Raw genomic sequence first — 26,060 nt, 5'->3', positions numbered from 1 at the left:
ATTACCTCTCATTCTGAGGTTAACCCCTTTTTTATGCTAAAATGACTGGTCTACATAGGATTGGTAGCGAATTGGATAGCGAATTTCACTCATGAAATCAATATGTTAATGCAGGTTCTGGAACTCGATGGGTGTCATAAGACTACATTCTAAGTCCATGTATCATTAGGATTGCTCAGATGCCGAGCTTTGAGTTTAATGGTGAAGGATCGAACGGTTAATGGTGATATTTCTTCAACTCTTATTTCGCACAAATCTTTTTTTTTAATGTTCATTCCGTTTGGAAACAATAACTGGTTGAAGAAAAAATTCATGTTCAAACCTACAATAAAGTGTAAAATTCGTTCAAAAATAATGTAATCAAATTTTTTATAGTTTTTGGATGGATTAGAACAAACATATTAACTGTAACAATATTTATTCTTCCCACTTTTGAATGAATTGATTTTATAACAATCAGGAATCACAGACAACGAAAAAGTTAATGAGTGTACTAGAATCGCATAAACGACTCCAAATATTTTTATAATTCAATTTTCGACAACAAATCCAATATACATACATCACTGACTGTGACAGTCTAAAAATATGTGTATACTTAGTTTGAAGGAATTGAAAAATGTATGTTTGACTCATTCAGTATTAAGTGTGGCCTAACTAGTGTTGAGTTTTAAAGTTCATGATATTGATATATCATTGAAATCCGATTTTAACTTTTTCTCTTAGAATCGACAATACTTGACCACACTGTACCATCAAACTCAACCTTATTTCACTACCGTACTGACAATCTGGTCATACTGGTCGGTCGGTAGCCAAGCGGTTCGGCGTGGTGCTTTGTTCACTCACTCGAATTGACTGCCGTATTGGTCGGTGGTTCAAGCCCTAGTCTGAACGATCGATCTTCACTTGCTATCGTCCAACCCGTGTTAGGAATCACACGTTAAAAGGTAAGACCTCGTTAATCCTTAGCTCGCACAAGTTTCGACTTCTGAGGGTTGTCTTTCGTAGGGGTGCGACAGCTGGTTAACGGAAAAACAGATTTTTAACAGTTTTTTTTTTATATACTTCACAAAAACTCTAACCATGCTTCAGATTAATGTTCCACTTTCTATTTTTTCGAAACAAACCTTCTTTCCTACACATCATGGTAAAGTTCTTATAAGCCAATGCAACTCTGGTAAAATTGGTGAAACAAATTTCGAAAAGTCACGGCGTTCTAGTATTTTCCCGAGGCCGGCGTTATTTTTTACAGGGGATAATTTACAGCAGTAGTAATATAAATATGAAAGCTCAAGACAGTAACTAGAGTAACTTTAAGATCTATTTTGTGGGAAACTGGTAATAAGTTGTTGATTGTATAATCAAAGATAAGTTGAGATTTGGATCTATAATAACAAGGCATTTTTATCAACATTTAGTGGGTATATACCATACCACTTTCTTGACACTAGTTTGAAATACTGTTGAGATTCGGTGTGGGAAATTTAGTGGGTCCTTGTGAGAATTTATTCTGGAGAATATTTTGAGATCGTCTGCAAATAGGAAAGCTGTTCCACTAATACTTAAGGAAAATTATACCAAATTAGTAACATGTCATATAATCTCGATTTGACATAAGTATATAATTAATATCTGAAACGAATTTACCACTGATGTATGGAGTGCTTTTGATGTCTAATTTTCCTCCTGATTTTTTAGTAGGAACATCACTGTTTCTCCGTACCGCTAAATTTTTGTAGGCTGAAATTTTGTATGTAGGTTCTTTTTATATTGTAGATGTACAATAATAAAGGATTTTTAAATATTTCAACTGGGGCGCCAGCAGCGGGAGAAAAAGGCGCTTCCATTAAACAAAATCATCTTCTCATCAATGTTTCTCTATGCCCTTAAATTTCTGGTGGGTGAATTTATTTTTAGCATCAGCATTACAACCGTGCGGAGCACGGGCGGCTCGATAAATCACCTCATAAGAGAATGAGGGAAGATTTTGTCAATTGTCTTATATTTTAATTATGTATATTTCCAGAATGTAATTTGATTACCCATTCTGCAAAAATATGATTAATAATTAAAAGTAATTAATTTTTTGTTATGTAATATCTTAATATTGATTTTTTAGTCACAAACGGCATTTTAAAAAAATAACTTGTATTTTTGATATCCTTTTAAAGCTAAAAATTTTAGGAAAAAGACACCCAAAATATGCATTTTCAGAAAATAATTTTAATATCAAAGTTATTCTGTAATAAATTTTCCTGTATGAAAATTTGCTTCAGTTTCTAACTAAATGAGCCATTTTTTTGGCCAGTGATCACTAGAATATAATAAGTTTGGTTCATCATCAAAATTTGATATTGTAGAAAAGAAGAACATGATTCAAGCACAAAAAGGGTTTATTTTCAAGTAATCGGGGTCAAAAATGAAACAGTTTTTGAATAATACTTGAAAATGTCATCATAAACCTTGACAAATCCCTCGACATTTAGGTCAAGATACTCAGCAACGAGGTGACATATTTTTGAATATAGGTAGTTCCAGTGAAGTTTTGTGACAATAGGACAATATAAGTTTTCTGTGGCATTGAAGTTTCTATTCATTAAGTTGTACAAAAGTCGGTTTTTTAAAGAAAAAAAAGTTTTTAACTAACCTTCCTAGGACTTTTTATCTTTGACAATATGAAAAACAAAAATTTTAATGCAGAACTTGAAACAGATATAAAAAAAGCAAATTCCTACTTCATCTCGAATATTTACTGTGTAAATTCAATATATTTTTTCACGAAATTTTTTTATAAATACCTACCCAACTTGAACCGAAAATCTCCGTTCCTTTAGAATTGAAAAAATTAGTTTTTCATTTCTGCGAAAAGGTGTAAGTTTTTTCAACTATTTTTTAGAAAACTTTTAAATATAACTTGTTCCATAATTTGTTATTGTTTCAAAGCGTGAACTTTTCTGAATAGACGTGTAGTAAAAATAACTCAAAAAATTCAGACAAAAACCTATAAAATTTCAGTCACTCAATGTTTATCCCAAGTAATATTAGCATATGAAACATTCAAAATGAAAATGTAATGTGCATTTGACGATACCTAACAAGTTTCAAAGAATATCTATTTGATGATCGTTATGAGACCATTCTATTCTTCAACTACTTATATATTTCAACTATTCATTTATAATCAATCCCACAAATAAGTATTTCCAGGGGTGATTTTCTTGACAGTGCTAGCTTTTTGACCTGCTTCCAGTTGTGAAGGAATGGGTGCTATTACTTCTGGAGGAGAGACTTCACGTCTTGGATCTCTGGTGTAGTAATAATTGGCGCTCAGTTTGTGAGCTGGACCGTCTGGAAGTATTGGGGGAGGTGGGGACCGTGTGGCAATTGTGTCTTGAAATCTGATTAAAAAAATATGAATATTTATAAATCATTATAACCACTTTAAAAAATACTAACCTCAGAGCCAAAGTGTGTTTTCTACCTAACAGAAAATTTCGCAAGTTTTGTAGAAATGGATTAACGTCGTGAAACTGAACTTTTGGTTTTGGTGGCATTTTCCTTTTCACAAGATAATTTTAATTAAAATATTACAAAATCAATTTTGACTGTTTGGAGGTTAGAACTTGACAGTTGCATAACAGCTTTAGGAATCGGTTTCGTGATTTGAAGTTAATGTACTTATACGAAATCTAGTAGTTAATTTTAAAAAGAAATTCAGAGTGTCATCTTCGGATAATAAAAATCATAAGGCATAAAGATTCTCACGTATTGTATCGTTTAGTCGAAATCTAGTAGTTTATTTTTTTTAAAATGGTCATTTCGTTATTCACTTTTTCTCTCATGAAGATGAATTGTTATTATAGAATATGAAAAGTACAATAATTGTTTGAAGTAATAAGTATATTCCTTGATTTATTTCTGATGAAATTACTAACTTAGGGAAAATCTATATTTTTCACGTTATCAACTGCTAATGCCGCCTATTTTCAAATTCATAATTAGGTATTCCAAATAACGTGTTTTATAAAATATGGCGAAATATAGCATTTTTTATTGGTAAAGCAAGTGCACATTAGGTGTTTCTCTATCCTTTATTTCTTAATCAATATTAGTGAAGATAGAGTACACCGAATTACCCTGGTTTTACCAACGGAAAACAATATTGACTGCATACTAAATCAAGATTAAAATAAAATATGTGAAATAATTACATATTTTCGAATTTTTCAAAAGACACTTCAATTATCAATGAATCCACATCATCCCTAGTACAATTTGGAACTACTTTCAATTCCAAAAGTTGGTGGATTTATACAGTAGTCTTTAATACCTAATAGGTAATTTGTTAGGTTAAAGTATGCTTTTCATCGATCCTATATGAACTTTCATTTAAGCTTTCATTAGTCGAAATTTGTGCGAGCTGGGAATAAACAAGGCCATAACTTCCACGTAGTAAGTTGGATCATTTTCAGAACGCACTCGTGCTGTGACAAGTTTTTAGTATTGATAAATACTCTCATGACCTAAAACTGGTGCATGAATATATATTTATAAAAAATTCATGACTTTACCATGATATATATTGCATATACCTACTATCAGCTTAGCCACAATAAACCCTCATGGGTTGCAGTGGCGGATCGAATAGACCTTTCACTAGCTTAGTTTGAAAGTGGAACATATTACACAAAAAATATGTAATATTAAGTAATACTAATTAGACTGTGATGAGGAATAAAATGATGTTATACTAGCTTCAGATTATTTTTTTATTGGATCATAGGTTGATATAATCCTCCAGTTTACTATTTAATCATTAAGAAAACACTTCGGAAGTTTTATATAAATATATTTTCAACAAATTTCAAACAGTACACAGTACAGTAACTAAAACATCAACTATCATTTTCTGCAATGTTTTCAACAAGAATATAATGAACATAAGCTGAAAACACTGCAACAAGCCTGAACATTTTTAGAAGCCAGATCATTAGTACAAAAAAACTAAAAATATTCAGACTCTACATTCTCACAGAGAAATTCGATTATAAAAAATGGAAATCATGTTTGAACTTATTCTACCTTAGCTAAAATATCTGATTCTCTGAACAGATGGTATTCAGCGTTGTCTTCCAAATTAACTTTGGTGCCGCCATACTCTGGAAGTAGTACTTTTTCTCCAACTTTCACTGATAATGGGGCAAGAGAACCATCCTGTAAAAAAATCAATATTTATGTTCTATGTCTAATATGGCGCATCTATTTAAGAGATCCATTATGAATCTTATTTTTTTAATAACGTAGTACCTACAAAGAGAAAATTATAACTTTTGCCAAAAAGAATATTTTATGTGTAATCTTGAGTTTCTGATATGAAAGTAAAAATTACAAATTATCAAGTTGGAACACATTGTTCTGACTTGGTTTACGGGACATGACTGTTGGAATAAGGATATTTTCATCTACATTCTACATAATAAATTGTATGAAGTGATAATTCAATTGATTTTCAATAACTGAAATAGATCAGTATATGGGGTAACTGTGGCTTGTCTAACTGATTGATTCTGCTTCATTAAATGGCCATCAGGACTGCGAATGATTCCTAGGTGACTCAGGGAGTTGAAATAACCTACCTAAAACCTGACGTCTATAATCGTAGTTGTCGATGCTGTTGATACCTAAAGAAAAAAATTGACGAACTTACTTGTAATCTAGCACCAGGTCCAACAGCCACTACTGTGCCCTGCAAAACTTTGTCTTGTGCTTTTTCTGGAATCACGATTCCTCCTTTCGTTTGAGTTACAGCTTCAAATTTCTTAATTAAAACTCTGTCGAACAGAGGAATCAATCTTTTTGCTGCTCCAGACTGGAAATAGAATGAAATTTCATACGGGATTCCAAGAATTTAGAAAAGATTGATAAAAACGTGCACGAGGTATTTTGAAGGTTAAAAAATTTATTCTATCTGGATTAAAGTTCAACTTACCATCTTTGGTATTTTATTTGTAATTGAGTTGAGAAGAATAAATGCGGTTTGAAAAAGTCTCAATTCTCGTTAAAATTCGAGTCTGGAGAATTTTCTGGAATGAAAGATGCAGGAATATACCGCTTCTTTGGGAGCTGTTATCTCAATAACTTCTATCGCCTTCCTACTGATTAAACTCAAAATAATTTGGTATGTTATCTTTCCTTTCAATATGTGTAAAAGTGCGACGAGAACATTCGAGCATATGTCGTAAATCGTATTCGATTTTGGTGTTCTGCTAATAAATAGGTGAGCTACCAGCTACTAGATGTCAATAAAGGAATTGTGGTTCATGGTTTGGCGGTTTTATCGTTACCTGTAATTGTAGTTCATTCTACTTTTCGATGTTTCGAAACGTTTCAATGATTTGAGAGAAAATAATTTCTTTGTGTCTATATACAAAGTACAAATGTAAAGACATTGTATATAGACTAGTCTATATAGTATATATAGTCTATGTACAAAGGTAATGATATTTGAGTCCAATTCGTGTATTGATGTCAATTTGGATTTGTAATACTTAGGTCGGATATCAGCAACTAGGTGTCCAATAAAGTCGATAATAACGGAATTGTGGGTTGTTAATACAGAAAATTACGAAACAGTGATCTGTCAGACTACCTTAGTTAACTTCGGTATCTCATAAAAAGATGTCGCCGCCTACAAAAAAGGTTTTTCATATTCTGGCCAAGACTTTGAATAAAGGTAACCTAGTTTATTTTTACTTTTTTTTTTGTGTTTCAATAAGTATTGTGAAATAAAGTTAATATTTGATAGTCACTGCCAAGGATACAATGGTCCTAGAATTTTATCTACCTATGCATGAAATTTTACATTTGTTGTTTAAATAAAAACTATTAAAAACACTTCTTTGTATAAATCTTTTTTTCACATCAACAAAACTCCAATACCTATCTCTAGTATCTGAAAATTCTAGTACCTACAGCAAATGAAGTGGATGAATGCTGTTGTGTATGCAGTTGTAAAACAGGCCAGTTTGGTGTCTATTTCTTTACTGTTTTCGGATTTTAGAGGAAGCTGTGGACATATTTTATTATTACATAATTATCACCCTTGTCTACTAAACAAATTCTTTTGCATTTACTTCTCAATTCCTGCAAAACAATATTGCAATAGATAGGTATACCACACTCATAACGGATATTTGAATGCTTGTGACTACAGTTTTTTATGTCAATGACTAATTATTGACATAAGGGAAACTATTTTATCGATTGTCGATTCATTTGGACGAATTTAATCATATTGAATTATGAAAGTTTCAAAAAATGTTCAAACAAATCGTTTATTTTGTAAGTTTTTGGATCTTATTTGTATGGATTTTACTTGAAACATATCGTTAGAAAATCTATTCTTCTAGTCAGAAGTAAAAAATCTGTCGCATCCTGTGGCTCGCTATGTACCTAAACCCGTGTTTACTCTTCATGGAGTGGAACTGCTTTCCCTGATTAGGGAATATCGGCTGGCGATTAATAAATCGATAATTTTATCAACAAGAACAGTTGGGTCCCTTTAGGCACGATCGGCAACTGCTAATAGACAATATCACTTCGAATAGGGTGGTGCAAAACACTATACTGTTTCAGTCCGTTCAATATCAATTGGTTGAGGATTGAATAATTTTGATCAGGGGTATGTCTGCATTCTGATGTTTTGAGTCACTAAACAATGTTTTTTGTAGAAATAGATGATGAACTCATGGACAAAAATCGGTAAGGGAATTTTTCATCAAAAAATGGTATGTGATAATTTCGATAGGAAAAAAACACTGTAATAGCTTAGTTTAGAGGTTCTGTTTAGTTCATTTCTGGTGATAGATGAAAATTACGCCGTTCCACTCATATTGAATAATTAAAAACGTTGGCCATTTCAACTACATCCAAAAACTTCATACGCCTTCAGTAGCATTTATAAAAAAAATCGTCAGTTGTCAGTTACCAAATAAAACATTCATACCCAAAACCACATCGTAGTATGGCTGGTAAATTTCAATATTTGTTTGTTTTTACGTGTACTTCGTAGATGATATTCGTCTCACCGGAATTCGAAAACTCTACCACAAACTCGTTATCAAAACAGATTTCATAACTTTCATTAATGTACGTAGACTATATTTTCAAGACTTTCTGACCTGAACTCACAGTTGCGTTTAACGCCTCTTTTTCCACTTAAAACCATAAAAATCAACGTATCCAATAAATATTTCATTGAATGTATTTCCCAGTTGAGGCAGGAAACTGTGATCTCAAATGTATGAACTGGAGAAGAAAAAAATCCGATATGATTAGTAATTAGCGGTACAGACACGAAACAAATAAAATAAACTTAAAAATAGAATGTGAAAAACAAACTTATTTCTAAAGCTCGACAAACAATTTTGAAAACAAAACAAAGACAATTTGGCGACTTGTAAATCGGGGACTGTAATGGAAGTGCTGAAAATAACAAATAGCTTCAGAAACGAAAGACCCGCAGTGTTTGATGTGCCTCTGTTTTTCTTAGGAAAACTTCTCATCAATTTGTTTCACCTCCAACCCAATTAATGAATTATTTGGCGAGGAAAGGAGCATTTCGAGATATACTGAAGATATATAAGGTAATACCTGTCTAAGAAAAAAGACAGACACTTATTCTACTCTCAAATTATAAAGGCATTGCTAAACCTTTTGAAAATGCAAAATGATTTGGAATCCCTGAAATAACTAATAAAAAAAGACAGTATCTGAACCACGAATCCAACCACCTTCAATCGACTAAAAGAAAAATCATCAAGATTTGATTAGACCGTGCTTTTGGGGTCTGTAATACGAAGGAAGTTCTCGAGAAGGAACTAGACATCATCAAAAATGATCTTTAACAGAATGGCTACTCTAAAGCGATGCTGGAACAAACTTTGGCTGAAAGACAGCAGTAGCCTCGCAAGGAAGAGAAGTCGTCACAACCAGTGCTTGCACATCAGAACCTGCTTCAGATCCGGAAATACCATCCGCAAAAGCCTCACGAAAATCGGGCCACCGATTCGGTAAATGCAATTCTTGGAATTGCCGGATACCCTGTGAGTGCAGTGCGCATTGCCGAGTACAAGAAACACACACGCATGTTTGGTCCCATCAACATCGAGTGGTCTCAAGCTGAGATCATACAATGGAGGAACATTGGTTTAGGAGGAAATTCAAAGAAGCCGCATACGTGTCGTCCAACAATATATTCAGCTAAGCTAGCGTAGAGATACGCAACATATGGAAACTCATAATTAAGCGAAAAATTGCCAACTCCCTCCAAACGGTCATTTCCCACTAAACCGGTGAAGCGGAATAAAGTGAAGCAGAGATAAGTGAAAGTCATCGTAACATGACTTCAAATTTGATTTTATGACTTTTCAGCCAATCATAAAAGTCGGTTAGTAAAAATCATCCAATACGAACCGCCAATTCTACAGTCCATGTGGACTAGTTCGCAACCGGTTCATTTATATGTATTAGTTTTTTTGGCCTTTGAGAAAACCGCCAACTTCAAGTGTGCACAATATTGTTTACTTCGACTATACTATCAGTTGCGACGTGGGAATACGTAGAAGATAAAGTAAGTTGTTCAATGTCATTGTTGAAGAGGAGCGATGAAAACAGCTTGGTTGTAAATTGCCAGAAAAACCGTTATTATTAATTTTTCATATGGAGAAGAAAGGTTCAACTGAACCTATTTTCAGTTAGATACAAGTGGAGGAATTGTGGTGGTGAACGTAATCACAAACACTAAACGTCTCGAAACGGTTAAAGACTGTGAACTGAATTTCACAGAATATGTATAAAATATATAGAAAATTGAACCAAATATATTTCCTAATTACTTCGTTAAAAAACGAAATGATATCTTACTTCCTGACCATGATAAATTATGCTCAGATGAATGGATTATCGCGCCGAATATTATCGTTTTGGCCCGAAACAATTTAAGCACTCTGGTTTGAAAAAGTTTCATCTGTATACTGGTTTTTTTATATAACAAGCTGCTCTTTCTAAAGGGATTGAATATGTTGAAGCAATTCCAGAAAAGCTATTCTGGTTACTTTTTATACGACAAGCTGCTCTCTTTTATAAAAGGATTCAATATTTTGAAGCAATTCCAGAAAAGCTTGAAAAACTATCTCTTCGAAAAACATTTTATTCGGTTGTTGGATTTATTGAACCAGTAATCGGCATATGGAGTATCTTATTTACTCTTCACTTTTTTCGCTTCTCAATTTTATTGTATGTACCTAAATTATCAATAGTTTTCGTAGCGCCGTTAAATTATGACTTTATCAGTCAAAGTTTGGATACCTTGAAATTTCAATAGGAGTTACTAAATTTTTGAAAGTGAAATACAACCCACATGTTACCCTTTGTATAAGTCATAGAATTTTCAGTTACATCAAAAAATATTAGTTCAGATCGAATAGTTCTGCCCGTGAGGCATCACACATTTTCCAATGCCAACTCGTTCGGTTTCCGCCTCACACCCCACACCTGACACCAAATTACCAACGATTACAGTCGTAGGTATTACCGTCCACCGGCACGCTCTACCGTGATACGATAATCATCTGCGAGACAGATAGAGCGAAGCATTAGAGCATCAGCGGTGACGGTGCCGTTCAACAATAGTGCGATGCGAGGGTTCGAGGGGATCGACGGGGCGCCGGATGATGGGCGGCTTCGTAATCAGCAGACTGTGGAGGCCGCAGGGAGTGATGCGGGGCGCTCAAACTATGCCGCGACGCTCGGGTTGACCTGCCGCCACGAGTGTCACGTTTACACAACGACGAAAGGACGGAATTAGAAAGGTTTCTAGCGAACGGATCTATTTGGTTGGGGTGTTTCATTTGACCGTCGGATGTTGGAATGTACCTGCCGATTTTGAAATACATTGATGTAACATATTATAGAAAGCAATTCGTTTCAAATTATTCGCATAGGTTTTTATCGGCTCAGAATTGAATTAGAAGTGACCTTCACACATCTGTTCGATCAAAGTAAAGTACTTCATATCAAATTCAGTATGTTAAAAATAAATGGCGAGTGAGTAGGTTGGCTGAAAAATTCCGGCCAGACTGTGATCAACTCAAAAATTGTGGCCAGACTGCGATTATTTTAAGACATTAGACCCATTTGTTTGATGAGCAAATTTCATATCAATCGAAAGAATAAAATAAAATTGATAAAATCTACATTATGTTAGAAATCCTTTATTTTAATAAAAGGCAACTTCAACGACCAATTGTTTCGAATTGCACGTAAAAGTCAATCACAGAGTCGTTCTAATCACAAAAAATCATTCTTAGCCACTTCGTTGCGATTTATTTTTTGACTTAATAAACTTCTGGTTTCGATCAAGGTGTACTCGTAATTGAGCAGTCTGGTTACCATGAAACTATGTATTTTTCTTCGATGTTCCAGGCTATAGACTTCTTCTTCGCGATTTGTTTCTGTGCGTATGTGTCAGCATTAGCCATGTTTTAAGTACTGGTTTTTGTAAACAAACAATAAAAAAAATTATTCACATTTGATTCGAATAAATAAGAAAAAAATTAAATAATGAATGTCCTTATTGAAAAAAACAATTCTACGTGATTATTATAATGTTACCTTTCCTTGTAAGAGTGATTACATGTCATGAATCATTTGCGGGTAATATCTACTATTGTATTGACTTCACAAAACTTTATTTTGAATATAGTGAAAAATAAAGAAGTCATCAAGTTAAGTTCATATCGAAACATGATCGAAATGCAGAAAATGTGAGTTATGGTTGAAAAAATGTGGTCTTCGTGACTTGTTTTTGTACCCGGCATTTTTGTGGAGAAAATTGATAAATCAATAAGGCAGATTATAGTCATCAGTACACACACACTATTTTTCAAATATATATAAACTTTAACTTAGCCTCAAAGTTTTAAATCACTCGTATTATCAACATTATTGGTGATCAATTAGTATTGTATTTTGTGATTTCTGCTACATTTTCTGTCCCTCAACATGCTTCAGAGAAGGCCTCAGAATAAGTGAGAAATGGTTGGAATTGTTGAGACAACTACATAACAACAGATTATTATTATATCCCTTCGAAAGTTCAAAAATCAAAAAATATGACCGGTTACGCCCATTCCAGGCAGCCCATTTTTAAAATTTTTACGTATTGATTACAGGTAGAAAACAGGTAAATATTAGGTTAACAGGTAGTCATTCATATACATATATTAGGAAGTAAATTACAATAATCAATTTCACTAGTTTGGACTTCCATTGTCTACTATATAAAATGATTTGAAATCCCTGAAACAACTAAAAAAAGAAGAATTAACCAGTAGCTGAAAATAATAATTATATTAACCAAAATAAACCTGAAATGAAATAATAGTGAAATCAAATACAAGTAAAAATAGAACAATTGAATAAATAAAAATAAAGAAATGAAAAAAGAAAAAAAATAAAAATAAAAAAGTGAAGAGATTCCAAGTCACGTTAGTTCACGACGTTTCGATTGTTAGTATCTACAATCGTCTTCGGGTGATGACTGGACTGATTCCTCCGAGAGATGACTATTCATAGGTCGTTCGGGTACTTTCACTTATCCCCGCTTTCCATTTTCCGCTTCACTGGTTCCGTGGGAGATGACCGTTTTGGCGGGAAATGGCCATTTTTCGCTTGATGATGGGTTTCCATATGTTGCGTATTTCTACGCTGGCTTGGCTGAATACGTTGTTGGACAACATGTATGCGGCTTCCTTGAATTTTCTCCTAAACCAATGTTCCTCTCTGTGCAAGATCTCAGCTTGGGACCACTCGATGTTGTGTTGATGGGTCCAAACATGGCCTGCTATTGCTGATTTGCTGGTTTCCCCTCGCTGGTTTCCTCCAGCGATTATTTTGAGAGGCAATGCAAATGGCTACCAAATCCATGTTAAATTATTAAATAATTTTTTGTTGAATACGTATACGTGAGAAAATTCAATAACTACCTAAATCGAAATGAAAATTCTTCAATTATTGAAATCAAAAGTAAACACAAAGTTGTTTTTGTGTTACAATCAATGGCTCAGTATCTTGTGTTTCCTCCTCGGATAGAATTCACAGGTCCGGCCTCCAAGTGGTGATATTGTGGGCTTGTAGGTACTGACGCACGATTCCTGCAGCACGGGGACGGGCTCCATTCTGCAGAAGAAAGAAATTGTGCCCTCCTGCTTCTGTATCGTATCTGGATATCCAACACCTCATTAACATACCTTTGGGCGGTCAGGGATCTATTGGGGCTGACTACAAAGTCTGTATGAATATTAAGTGTCATTCGACCTCACACCATTATTGATCCACCTCTGTCAGAGCAGAGAATAAAATGTTCATTCCTTCTTTTGTATACTCTGGTTCGACCATCATTACCAAAAAGAGTAAATTAGACTCATCAGTATGTCTAAGCGACGTGCATTTTTTTCTCTTTTGTTATGTGCTGTAAGACGAGGTACCTGGACTGGTCGTCTCATTTTGTAGCTCCCTGGCTGTGGAAAATCTGCGAATGTGGGCACTTAGTTGTAAATACCTGTCCTCTTGGGCTGAAGTGGACCTCCGCAGCCCTTGATCTGGTTTCCTATGGACAGTCTATAGTTGATAGTAGCGGTTCCAAAGTCTTGAAACCACTGATTGACCTACACCCAACCTTTGACCCACCTGACGTTGAGAAACACCACCTTCAATCTATGTGACACCTGCCATGTTACGTTAACAGGAGGCACAAAACAGAAAATGAATAAACTGCATTCCACCTCACACCATTATTGATCCACCTCCATATGGGACCCTTGACGATAAGCAACAAAGAATAAAATGTTTATTCCTTCTTCTGTATAATCTGGCTCGACCATCATTACCAAAAAGAGTAAGTTAGACTTATCAGAAAAGAGTACTTTGCGATTACGCCAATGTCCAGCTGCCAAAGTCTGTGTGTCTAAGTGAACTGCATTTTTTTCTCTTTTGTGATGTGCTGTAAGACGAGATACCTGGACTGGTTGTCTAGATCTCATTCCACTTTCCCTAAGTCGATTTCGCACAATCCGGTCGAAAAATTGGGTGCCGTTGCTCGACTTAACTCATTTTGTAGCTCCCTGGCTGTTGAAAAATCTGCAACTGTGGGCACTGTAAATACCTGTCCTCTTGGGCTGAAGTGGACCTCCGCGGCCCTTGATCTGGTTTCTTATGAACAGTCTGTAGTTGTTGGTAGCGGTTTCAAAGTCTTGAATCCACCGATTGGCTCACACCCAACCTTTGACCCACCTGACGTTGAGAAATACCCCCTTCAATCCATGTAACAGCCCTGGTGACATTATCGTCAGAAAGAAATTTTCTAACACCTGCCATGGTACGTAAACAGAAGGCACCAAACAGAAAATGAGTAAACTGCAACTTGTAAGTTCGACTGACAACTGTTTAGTCCTTGAAATCATGCTCTTTTCCAAAAAGATTTTCATTATCTATACTGATCCAAATCCAAGACGTTTCTTTTCAAAGTGGTCCACTACGAAAAGTCACATTATTAAATTTATCATAAAACTTATTGTACACGATCATTACAAACTAGTGATACTCTAATTGTTTTGGGGAGTGTATATAAAAGCTCTAAGTTAATTGTAAGATTTAGTTTTAGTCATATCCAGATGATGCTAAGCGAAACGCGCGTGTGAAAAACGGGTTTTTAATAGATTTATTTCACGCAACAGATTCCAATTCTACCTATTATGAAGTCCTTTGTCAAAAAACCCTCTAAAACAACCCAGTTTTCCCAACTGATGATCGATTATATTCCCCTTTCCAGAATTCCCGAAATATGTTGGAAAAAATCCCTAGAAGCCAGAAGACATAATGAGACTTCTCGTGACAGACAGACAGCGGCTCGTCGTGCGTCAGTAGTTTGACGACGACCTATAGACGTCGCGGCGGCGGGCTGGCGTCCGGGCGCGCGTGCCGACGAATTCTGCGAACAAGGTTAACCGGCAGGAGAAACGCGTGTGGATTTTTATGTTTTTCTTTCCTCTCATTTTTCTAACTGGGAACCGCTTTATTGCCGTTACGATGTTATGTGTCGATATTTTTCTACGTGTGTTCCTTTTGTTATCGGCAAGAGGAAAACGTTCTGTTCTCATGTTGTACTCGGGAAACTTGGAATTTATTACTAAAAAAAACTAGAATTAGCTCTTGTTAATTTCATTGGTATTGTCAATATCTTGTTCAACTACATTTTCTGGTCAATTTGAAGGAATTCTATACCAAGTGATGAAGAGTTGTTTGAATGATGAAAAACTCTATCACAATAGAAAATGAAATTAGTAATGAGAGAAAAGTTAGCTATGAAGTTACACAAGGAACTGTTTTGGGCCCTGTTCTGCTTATCCTTCACATTAACTCCCTGTTCAACCATCCTATTCTCGCAGAAATTATGGACTTTGCTGATGACAAACCTGTTACAGATAGAAACTGTAACAAGATAATAATAATAATAATAATAAATATGCTTTATTGTCCAAAGAAAAGTTTTTATTAACAAAGCTTTGGTGAACATTTTGAGAAAGAAAAAACATTGGCAAGTGCATGAAATCAGAATATTAGCTAGTAGATTGATAAAAATATCTAGAGTTCTACAAATATAAAAATAAAAATTTTGAAAGTCGCATTTTCTGAAAAACATTGGATTATATACAATTTGAATGCAATATAAACAAATATATATATATATATATATATATATATATATATATATATATATATATATATATATATATATATATATATAGATTTTATCGAGTGTGTATGATACAAATCAAGAATGAAATAATTCGTGAACACAACACTCAAAAAATAGGGGCAAACCGCGGACACGTGTTTCTGGCTATTGGCCTCATCAGGCCTTATATATATATATATATGCTGAGCTGGTTTTTCCGGGTATTTGATCCGTGAAAAATTAGAGATAATATCACATACACGGATCAAATACCCGGAAAAACCAGTTCAGCATATTCCTATCCGTGAAAACTTCAGATTTCATTCATATATATATATATATATATATATATATATATATATATATATATATATATATATATATATACACATATACACACATACATACATATACAAACACAAAAATAATGGTGGATCTTTCACTAGAAGATTGTGTTACCCAACGTTATCATTTCTCTTTTTATGATATTGTCCAAGTGATAAACTATTGTTTAGATAAACAACCATACTCCAAACATTTAATTCGTATAATTGAAAATACAATGAGAGGCAAAGTTAGCTTTAAATTCTTATCTTGCAACAAAGAGGAACATAAAAATAATATAATTCAATTTGTTATAAAATTCACCATAACAACTATCGCACATAATTGGTGCAAGCGTGTAAATCAAATTATACAGGGAATTTCGAAACTGTATACAGGTACAAATGTAATTAAATTACAAGCCAATAAAATTCGTTTGAACAGAATAAAGAAAAAGAATTCTAAGCAACCTGAACATATAATCACACAAAATGTTTAATGTTGGAATGTTCTGAATGAAAAATCTATAATAATTCAGCTGTTTTTTTTAAACCTTTAAACCCTGCAACATAAAGCAGTGGTTAAGAATTTGTTCTAACTATAAATATAAACATTGTTTTTGAAAATTTCAGCGTATTGTTTTAAGTCCACACAACACTCAATATAAAGTGAAATTTTGATATGGAGTTTGATTGGTTAAGGAACTGATTTTCCGAACTCACAGGATATCCGTTAAATGCAATTCTTGAAATTTCAGTCTGCGTTTGGTAGCCTGGTTTCATTTGGTAGCCTCTACGGATGGTGTTTCCGAATCTGAAGCAGGTTCTGATGTTGTACTTGGATCTACTTCTTCTTATACTTATTCTTTCTGATGATAATCCTCTGACGTAGCCAAAGTCTGTTCCACCATCACTTTGGAGTAACCATTCCGTTGCAGATATTTTTTGATGATGCCTAGTTCCTTCTCGAGACCTTCCTTCGTATTACAAAGCTCGAAAGCACGATCCACTAGGGTCTTGATGGTTCCTTTTTTGGTAGATTGATGGTGGTTGGATTTGTTATTCAAATACTGTCCCGTGTGAGTGGGTTTTCCGTATACAGATATGTATTTCTCAGTTAGTGTCGGCCCTTTTCACCAATACGTCTAAACACGGTAATTCGTTGTGGACTTCCTTCTCCATTGTGGAAGTGATGGGAGGTCTTATGTTGTTGATGTGCTTCAGAAAGGTGTTTAGTTCAATATTCCCATGGATCCATACTATGAAGGTGTTGTCAACATATCTCAACCAGAGTCGGGGCTTTTTGTTGGCTTCTTATTCACGTTCGCACTCTACAATAGTTACCAGTGGCAAACAATTGATTATATGTTCAGGTTCTCTCGTGAATTTAAAAACGAAAGAACTGAATGTCTTCTGCATACAAATTTTGAATCTTGTGTATCTTGAGAAAGAGTAGATGATTTAATTCAATTTTTGTTATCTGTTTGAAATGTGACGTCTTTTGTGGCTCGTTATTACTAATAGTAATAACGAGTGTGATAACAACGCAGCCTGTTTTCTGTGTAGTGATTCCAATAGCGATGGTGAACAATGCGAAAAAAAAATACCAGTGAATAAGATTTGGATGCATTTGAATATTAAAACACAGAGAGTATGTTTCAATGTATATAAGAATCTACATCTCAAGTTTGGTATCGAGGGAAACAAACTATTATAAGTAACATCAGATTTGACCGAAATTCCTTTCCTAACGTACGTAAAATAGTCAAAAACATACCTTATGAACGCAAGACGCGATGTGATACAGGATTACCAAAAGCTCGCACAAGTTTCGACTTCTGAGGCTTGTCGTTCGTAGGGGTGCGACAGCTGGTTAACGGAAAAACAGATTTCAAACAGATTTTTTTTAGATATTCATCTGATGAAATCATTGAAAAAAAACAATATACGACTGTTACAAAAGCAATCAGATTCCTGAAATCATAAGGAAGAAATTGAATACTTCCGGCCATAACGTGAGCTGCTGTGACAAAACTCTTCAGAATGGGATGAATATTTAAAATAATAAACAAACGTCAAGCAGTTATGTAGAGAAGAATAATAGTGGAATTGCCTAACACATACTCAGAACAAATAACTAAATATAGACAAGAACAACGGCAAAATTTGGACGAAACTTTGTATGACACTCACGACACAGTTACGAAAGAATGGACTGATGGTTCGAGAATGTGTATGCCTAACATGTCTGCAAACAAAGGATCGCGCATTGCGGAGGAAGTGAATAAGAATGAGTTCAGAATTCTTTGAAATTATTTGGAAAAAACTTGAGGACTGCAATGACTATCATAAGGACATGGAAGCTGATATTTTCGTGGAATGGTTTGAAAACACATTGGTCCCAAATTTGGATGCGAATAGTGTAATAGTTCTTATCATTCACGACAGCTCATCAAAGTACCGAATAAAAATTCGAGAAAAGATGAAATACAAAGTTTTTTTAATGGATAGCAATTTGTAGTTGAAAGATTTTACCAAAAAGCAACTACTTGAAGTTTTACAGACAAAAACATTTGAAAAAATGTATGCTCTTGAGAGTATTGCTGAAAAGTATGGACACACCATACTGAGACTCTCCCCCTATTTTTGTGTTTTCAATCCCATCGAGTTGATTTGGGGAAAATTGAAACAAAGCATCAGGCGTAAAAATTATTTTCCAAAATTTGATAAAAAGGTAATAGAGCTAATTGAAGAATCCTTTTTTGCCAGAAGACTGGCAAAAAAGGATTAAAAAAGTAATTTTAGTTGACAAAACATTTGCAGGAACGTTACACAGAGCCATCAAGCCGACTTGATGGCGTACTCCTCTAGGAGTTTGCGGCATTTTTCCCCATTTTACTCAGTAATGTATACCGTCATTAACCCGATCCATAAAGGCGGGCGAGAGGCGAAAAACCACTGCGGATTCGGTGCTCTTGTGCCTTGTGCCGGCGTCATCGTGCTCGTGTCAAAAGCACACACGATTTAAGATTACGGATCCCGGGCGTTAGAGCACTCTTACACATTCACGCAAGCAGGGACTGTCTCTCTCTCGTTTCCTCTCCTTCTCCTTGAGAAGACGGTACACTCTTCGAAACAAGTTAGGATCTAAGCCGGTTCGATCAAGGGGACTATGAACTATCATAATATACAAAACTTTTAACACAGTAGAATACAACCTATAAACTCTCTTACCACGTGATCCGCCCGAGTTGCCGGGGAACTTCAACCGCTCTTAGGATGAGATTCTCATCCAACGTGTTTAGTGCTGTAGTATCTAAGGACTCGACGGTCCACGGGCATCGGATTAGTAATAATGAACGGTCGGAAATTGATATTGTGTTCAGTTCATTCGCTGTTATTATTATTTTTTTTTAGTTTTTGTAGTTGGTTACTGTTGTTTGTTTTATTATTGAGTGATTAGAAAATGGAGATGTAAAAAAGACATTATTATATGAGCGCACGGCTATGGCAAAATAACGAAATTGGCTCCGCACTTCGTTTCGAGGTCACCGAGAATTTTTTGAATTTATGAATGAAAGTAGTGGGAGTGGACTTACTGGTTGATCTTTACTGTGACTTCAACATCAGAAAGTAGGAATATACAACAACACCAAACATATCGATAATTCACTGGTCACTACAAAATTTGACTTTGACATTGAATTATGAAATTTCGATAAATTTGATCACAGATGAACGAAAAAAAAATATGTCATAAAAAAGTTTGTTTTTGTTTCCAGGAGAACATTTGAACGAAATTTTTGAAAATTTATGATTTTGATCTTTGTTTTATGAAGTGAATGGACATCGTTTTCATTGATTTTCATCATTGAATTAACCTATAAAGAAGTGGAAAATTATTTTGAAATACACGGTATTACTTTTTCTATCATGTTCGAATATACTTTCTCTCAATAAACCACAAATATGGTCTCCCATCATATTTTCATTGTATTGGCCTTTATAACGTTGTTCGAAGCTCATGATATCTTGATGGCCACGTTCTTCTTGCTGGCCACTTTCTTCTTGCTCTTCTGAATGTGCCAACATGTTATTTTTTATTTTTAAAGGTACATTCTTCTGAATGTACCTTTAAAAATATCCATATTCTTGACTTTTTCATTAGAAAAAATTTGACTAATTTGCGGACCAACAAAATCTCCAGCTTTAACCTTTGCTTCTGACAACTTCGGAAAAAATCTTTTTAAATATTCGAAAGCCTCTGATTTTCCATTCCATTTTTTTATAAGTTGTTTTGTCAGCCCCAATTTAATATGCAAAGGTGGCATTAACACTTTTTCCGCTTCAACAATCGACTAAAATTTTACGTTTTGTTTCCTGACACAAGGTTCTGTTCTATTAGGCCATAATCGTCGAGAATAATACTGAGTATCCGCTCTGATGTCCTATAAACAGAGATGACAGGGATATCAGCTTCGGGAACATGGTAATAATAATTTTAATTTATTTACTCCACTTGTTGAGAAGTCCAAAAGAAGATACATATTGCGTCATTGATTTTCCTCCAATTTTTTCCTATATATTTGTATGAGGTGCTTGCTTATATTTTTATACCGCTTACAAAGAAGTATTCACATCGTCTTGGCGACTCCGCCACATTATTCAATGTCCCTTCAGCATAATCTAGAAATATCACGAATGCCACACTATCTTTAACAATAACTTAATTTCATGTTCAATTATACAGTGAGCTTCTTAATAACGTTTTTATCTATATTTTTGTGAAATGGATCAAATATATATGATCTTAATATAATAATCATATTAACTTGTGATGCATTGTTTGGAACCTTTGGTTTAGTAATAAATATTACTGGAGTTTTATCCAAGCACCAAACCGTTATTTTAATTTTAACACCTGGATACGTGTTTCGATCACCGAGTGATCATCTTCAAGGGAAAGATTGAAATAAATATACCAACAATGTTATCCTTATTTATACGGCTAGGTACCTGCGTCCTAATTGTCTCAAATTAATTTTAAAATGTTGCCCTATCTACTAGTCTTAAATTAATTTTACAATGTGGCCTAACGTAATAGTCACGTAAATCTGATAATTAAAATATTATTTCAACAAGCTACATAGTATAGTATTAGGTATTGGTCCACCATTGTTATTCATAATATTATTATGTTTACTTATTTCTACACTCTCGTAGGCATCTAGATATCTGTTGTTATCAACTTGTCTAACTAATCCTAATGAACTAAATCTATGTTGTAAAATATGATGATTTTTCTGGTATTCCATATTTTAGGTGTGCTAAGTTTTCCTAATATCTTATTTTGATAGATCTTTAAGTCTGTCCATGATATTTGTCCATGATATTTTGCATTGCAGTCCTTATATTTAATTCCGCGAATTATAGAATTTTCTGAATCCTCGATTTTGTTCTTTGAATTTCCTAAAAGGCTCTGTAGTGTATGACTTGTTTTAAATACCACCTTCATACACAGTTTCTTGAAAATCTTTCCAAAGTTCTTCGTGTTTTAGTGGTATGGAACTGAGATATATTTATCTATGTTTCCGTCGTTTCTAAAAGTAGTTTACTTTGAATAAGGATAACACTGTATGCATATTTAGTTTAATCTACCACTGCTTCTTCTGACCTAATTAGTTTTCAAATATTCAATACTTTTTGAGTGAATCCTATGACAGACACAATTGAAATAAATGTATTCAATCACGTCTCGCACAAAAAACACCCTGTAGTGCAGCCAGTCTTTCAATGTTGGGGGGTAAGACACTTTTTCTTTGTTTTATTCAGGAACTGAGGGCCACCACTTCCGGCCCTCTTTTGATGTAGTGATTGTCTGAAAACTTTTGTGAGTGGGAAAAAATCATGTGGTGTGAAACATTCATTTTAGACTTTTGGCTGCAACCTAACTTTGTTGGTGCTGTGTACGGCAGGCGGCACTTTAGTGTGGATGTTCAGAGAACAACCGGTCGGGGCATTTAAAGGGGATGTAGCATTCTGCCACTACAGTGAGTGGAAAATTGTCGGGAAACTTTAACTTGGTTTACCTATCTCGTTTCCGGCAAATAATATTCTTAAAAGAAATTCCCCGATTGTTGAATATTTTTTAAATCTAAGTTGATAAATATTCCAAAACCAACCATGAAATTCTTTTTTATCATTATGCTGCAATGCCCATAATTCTGGGTCAAGTTTGGGATTGAATTTTAAACCATGTCCCCTTCATTTATTTGGTTGTATAGTCTTTTCTATTCATCTATTAATTTTTTTTGTCATCTGTAATTAGTCCACATATTCACGAATTCTAATTCTGCCAGCTCGAATGATATCAGGTCAATCAGTATACTTTCCACCTAATAATAAATTCCGGAGCAAACCAAAGTCGAAAACACTCATTGTAAAACGATATCATTCAAAATAATCAGTCTGAGTTTTAGTCGAGCTCATAACTGCAGTTTGAGGAGTGCCAGATGATGACAGTACTACCAACTGTCGAAAGCGCTCGCAGATAATTAGCTTCAAATCCTTTTTGTAGAATTTATTATATATATATATATATATATATATATATATATATATATATATATATATATATATATATATATATATACAATATATATATTGTATATAGTCGTCATTTAAATCAATAATGAATTTACTTCCACCATTAATATGGAAGTGTCCAATCTCCATATAGTCTTTTTCAACAAAAAATACTTTTTCAATCCTTTTTTGCCAGTCTTCTTCGGTAATATTAGATACTTCTTCAATTATCATCATCTTTCCTCGAATTTTTATTCGGTACTTTGATGAGCTGTCGCGAATGAGGAAGCGTTGTCAAAAACTAGTACACTGTTCACATCCAAATTTGGGATCAATGTGTCTTCAAACCATTCCTCGAAAATATTATCTTCCATATTCTTGTGATAGTCAACATTGCAGTCCTTAAGTTTTTTTTCCATATAATTTCAAGGAATTCGAAACCTATCCTTCACTTCCTCCGCAATGCACAATGATTAGTCGCGATCCTTTGTTTGTAGGCATGTTAGGCGTACACATTCTCGAACCATTAGTCCACCCTTTCGTAACTATGTCGTGAGTGTCATACGATGTTTCGTCCAAATAGAAAATTTGCCGTTGTTCTTGTCTATATTTAGTCATTTGTTTTAAGTATTTGTTACGCAATTCCACTATTTTTCTGCTTTCCATAACTGCTTGACGTTTGTTTATTATTTTAAATACAAATCCTAGTTTCTTTATCCAATTCTGAAGAGTTGTGTCACAGCAGCTCACGTTATGGCCGGAAGTATTCAATTTCTTCGTTTTGATATCAGTTGTAGGATTCTCATTGCTTTTGTAACAGTTGTATATTGTTTTTTTCAATGATTTTATCAGATGAACATCTAAAGATTTTGGTAATCCCGTATCACATCGCGTCTTGCGTTCATAAGGTTTGTTTTTGACTATTTTACGTACAGTTGAGAAAGGAATTTCGGTCAAACCTGAAGTTGCTTGTAATAGTTTGTTTTCTTTGAAACCAAACTTGAGATGTAGATTCTTATATACGTTGAAACATACTCTCTGTCTTTCAATATTCAAATGCATCCGAATTTTATTCACTGGTATCTCTTTTTCGCATTGTTCACCAGCGCTATTGGAATCACTACACAGGAAAAAGTCTGCGTTGTTATCACACTCGTTATTACTATTAATACATTTTAAACCGATAATTTTTTTAAGTAATTATAACTGCACCATTATCGAATTTCAACACTCAAATCGCGATCAGTTCCTGAAGTGAACATTGACAACATGATTTCAAAATTTAATTTTATGACCCTTCAGCCCATCATAAAACTCGGTTAGTAAAAATCATCCAATACGAACCGCCAATTCTCCAGTCCACGTGGACTAGTTAGCAGCGGCTTCATCTCTTTGTATTGTTTTTTTTGCCTTTGAGGGCGCCGACACTTTAAGTATGCACAATAACAGTTACTTCGACTATACCTCCGGTGACGAGTGCCATTCCGAATCTCGCTCAATTATATAATCCTTATGTGAAACTGATATTGAAAATAAATAAGGACTTTCATTGATATCAAATTCGTTTTTGCAATTTAGGTCAATTTTACAGATATCTGCTAAGGCAATGAAAATATATACCTGGATATAGTAGTATATCCGAGGATACGTCGAATGAATATGGTTAAAACCCATAATTGACCAATTATAACTCTTTCTACCGAATGCCGGAAGTTTGCGGCCTCGTCAGAGGAAACTTCGTATCAAAGCTGGAAGTTAGTTAGCGTTCCGAATTGCAGATGGAAAACTAAGCCCTTACGGCTTACAAGGCCGGCTGTAAAACCCGCCGGCCTATCGGGAATATTCCTAAACTTGCTAAGTTCACCGCAGGCTTCCTGACGCGGGGCATCGGACGAAAAGCTGAACAGGATGTGCGGCGTAGCGGACTTAAGGGGTTCAATTTTCATCTACGGACACTAGCAGTAATTTTTTGAATAAAGTATTTCTGTAGTTTAGTTTCTATTGAATCTACTTGTTAAGACAACATTGCATTTCTCACATTGAATTATTTCACTCATTAGATACCTACTCTCCTGAAAATATAATCCTCGCAAACCATTGGGGCAACCTGGTATTTTAATCATTGGAAGACTGCAGAAGAATATATTTATTGAAATCCTAATACACAATATTATATAAAACACATTACTAAAATAGAAATTGAAAATAAACATTTTTAGTTTGAAAAATAACGACATATGCTATTAAAAATACATTGCAATATAGGTGCAGCTCCAATACAATGATAAAAAGCAGAACAAATACTTTATTTATTAATATTATCTTACCAAGTTTTAATCTATCTAGCATTGTGGATGGATTTCAATAACTGTTTTTTAAAAATACTTAATGATGGACTAGATTCAATTTCATTTGGTAATTTATTGTATGCATCAAACCCTTTGAAAAATAAAGAATTCATGGCACTTAGTTTTTTGTAGATTCATTTGAAATTATTGACACTAAAGTTTGTTCTGATAAACTGATTGATTGATATGGTTCGACATACATTATGAAAGGAAATTGATTCTCCCATAAACGTTTCATGAATTTTATTTGAATAAATAATATTTTGTTGAATATTGCCCCTAATCCAGTGGTGTAGTAAGAACGTTGCTAAAATTCCATTGAACAACATATTTTTCAAATTTTATTCCTTTATAACTTTTTTATTACTGAACAGATTTCGATGAAACTGTGACCAGTGATATTTCAAGACATCCTGAATCCAGTGGTGTATTCAGAATTTTCATAAAATTCCTGAACATGAATTGGTGGGTTGATTAAACGGCATATTTTTCAAATTTCATTCCTTTATAACTTTTTTATTGATTGACGCATTTCAACGTAATTTACATGTTACCCATTTGAAAATGTCACAAATCCAGTGGTGTAGTCAGAGTTTTTCTAAAAAAATCGCTAGTAATTTTTTTAGATTTTTGACCTTGAAAAATAAGATTACTTGGCCCTGGAAATTGAGATTTATTCATGATATTTGGTGTCCTAATAGACTTTTTGAATATCTACCTAACAAAAAAAAAACATTCCAATCGGTTGAAAAAAGTAAGTTTTATAACGGTGCTTCCATCTTAAATGGGCCACACTGTATAATCGAGATGATTGCCAAAAAGTAATAAATTATCTAACTGGAATCCAAGACATTTGATACATGATACAATTTCAATGTTTTCATTATCAATTTGTAGATTTATTTCATTTAAATCAAGGTTGTTCCATTCATATTTTGTTGTAATAATCATTCCTTTAGTTTTCATTTTATTCAGTTTTAATTTATTTGCCATGAGGTACTCATT

The 26,060-nt window shown here is 34.1% G+C and overlaps 2 protein-coding genes across 2 annotated transcripts; both read right to left on the bottom strand.

Moving 5' to 3' along the window:
* Positions 1 to 3,007: 3,007 nt before the first annotated feature.
* Positions 3,008 to 3,672, bottom strand: LOC111502495 (NADH dehydrogenase [ubiquinone] 1 alpha subcomplex subunit 7). The gene is made up of 2 exons (XM_023156589.2): positions 3,460 to 3,672; positions 3,008 to 3,401 (listed from the first exon to the last, which is right to left on the bottom strand). Exons 1-2 carry the CDS (start codon positions 3,555 to 3,557, stop codon positions 3,185 to 3,187), a joined length of 315 nt encoding a protein of 104 aa, XP_023012357.1. The 5' UTR covers positions 3,558 to 3,672; the 3' UTR covers positions 3,008 to 3,184.
* Positions 3,673 to 4,835: 1,163 nt separating this feature from the next.
* Positions 4,836 to 6,157, bottom strand: LOC111502496 (10 kDa heat shock protein, mitochondrial). Its single transcript, XM_023156590.2, has 3 exons — positions 5,993 to 6,157; positions 5,711 to 5,872; positions 4,836 to 5,217 (listed from the first exon to the last, which is right to left on the bottom strand). The coding sequence occupies exons 1-3, from the start codon at positions 5,993 to 5,995 to the stop codon at positions 5,077 to 5,079; spliced, it is 306 nt and encodes a 101-aa protein (XP_023012358.1). The 5' UTR covers positions 5,996 to 6,157; the 3' UTR covers positions 4,836 to 5,076.
* Positions 6,158 to 26,060: the final 19,903 nt, after the last annotated feature.

Source organism: Leptinotarsa decemlineata, unplaced genomic scaffold (genome assembly GCF_025532065.1).
Source record: "Leptinotarsa decemlineata unplaced genomic scaffold, Ldec_3_MD MMD2_tig00026354_RagTag_RagTag, whole genome shotgun sequence".
NCBI lineage: Eukaryota > Metazoa > Arthropoda > Insecta > Coleoptera > Chrysomelidae > Leptinotarsa > Leptinotarsa decemlineata.
This window is presented reverse-complemented; position numbering and strand designations above follow the sequence as displayed.

Bases quoted from the DNA above. Each gene is read 5' to 3' on its own strand.
- LOC111502496 (XM_023156590.2), bottom strand. The intron at 5,218-5,710 runs GTAAGTTCGTCA...ATTTTTTTACAG, and splicing joins GACCTGGTGCTAGATTACAA to GATGGTTCTCTTGCCCCATT.
- LOC111502495 (XM_023156589.2), bottom strand. From the start codon at position 3,557: ATGCCACCAAAACCAAAAGTTCAGTTTCACGACGTTAATCCATTTCTA. The intron at 3,402-3,459 runs GTTAGTATTTTT...TTTTTTAATCAG, and splicing joins AAACACACTTTGGCTCTGAG to ATTTCAAGACACAATTGCCA.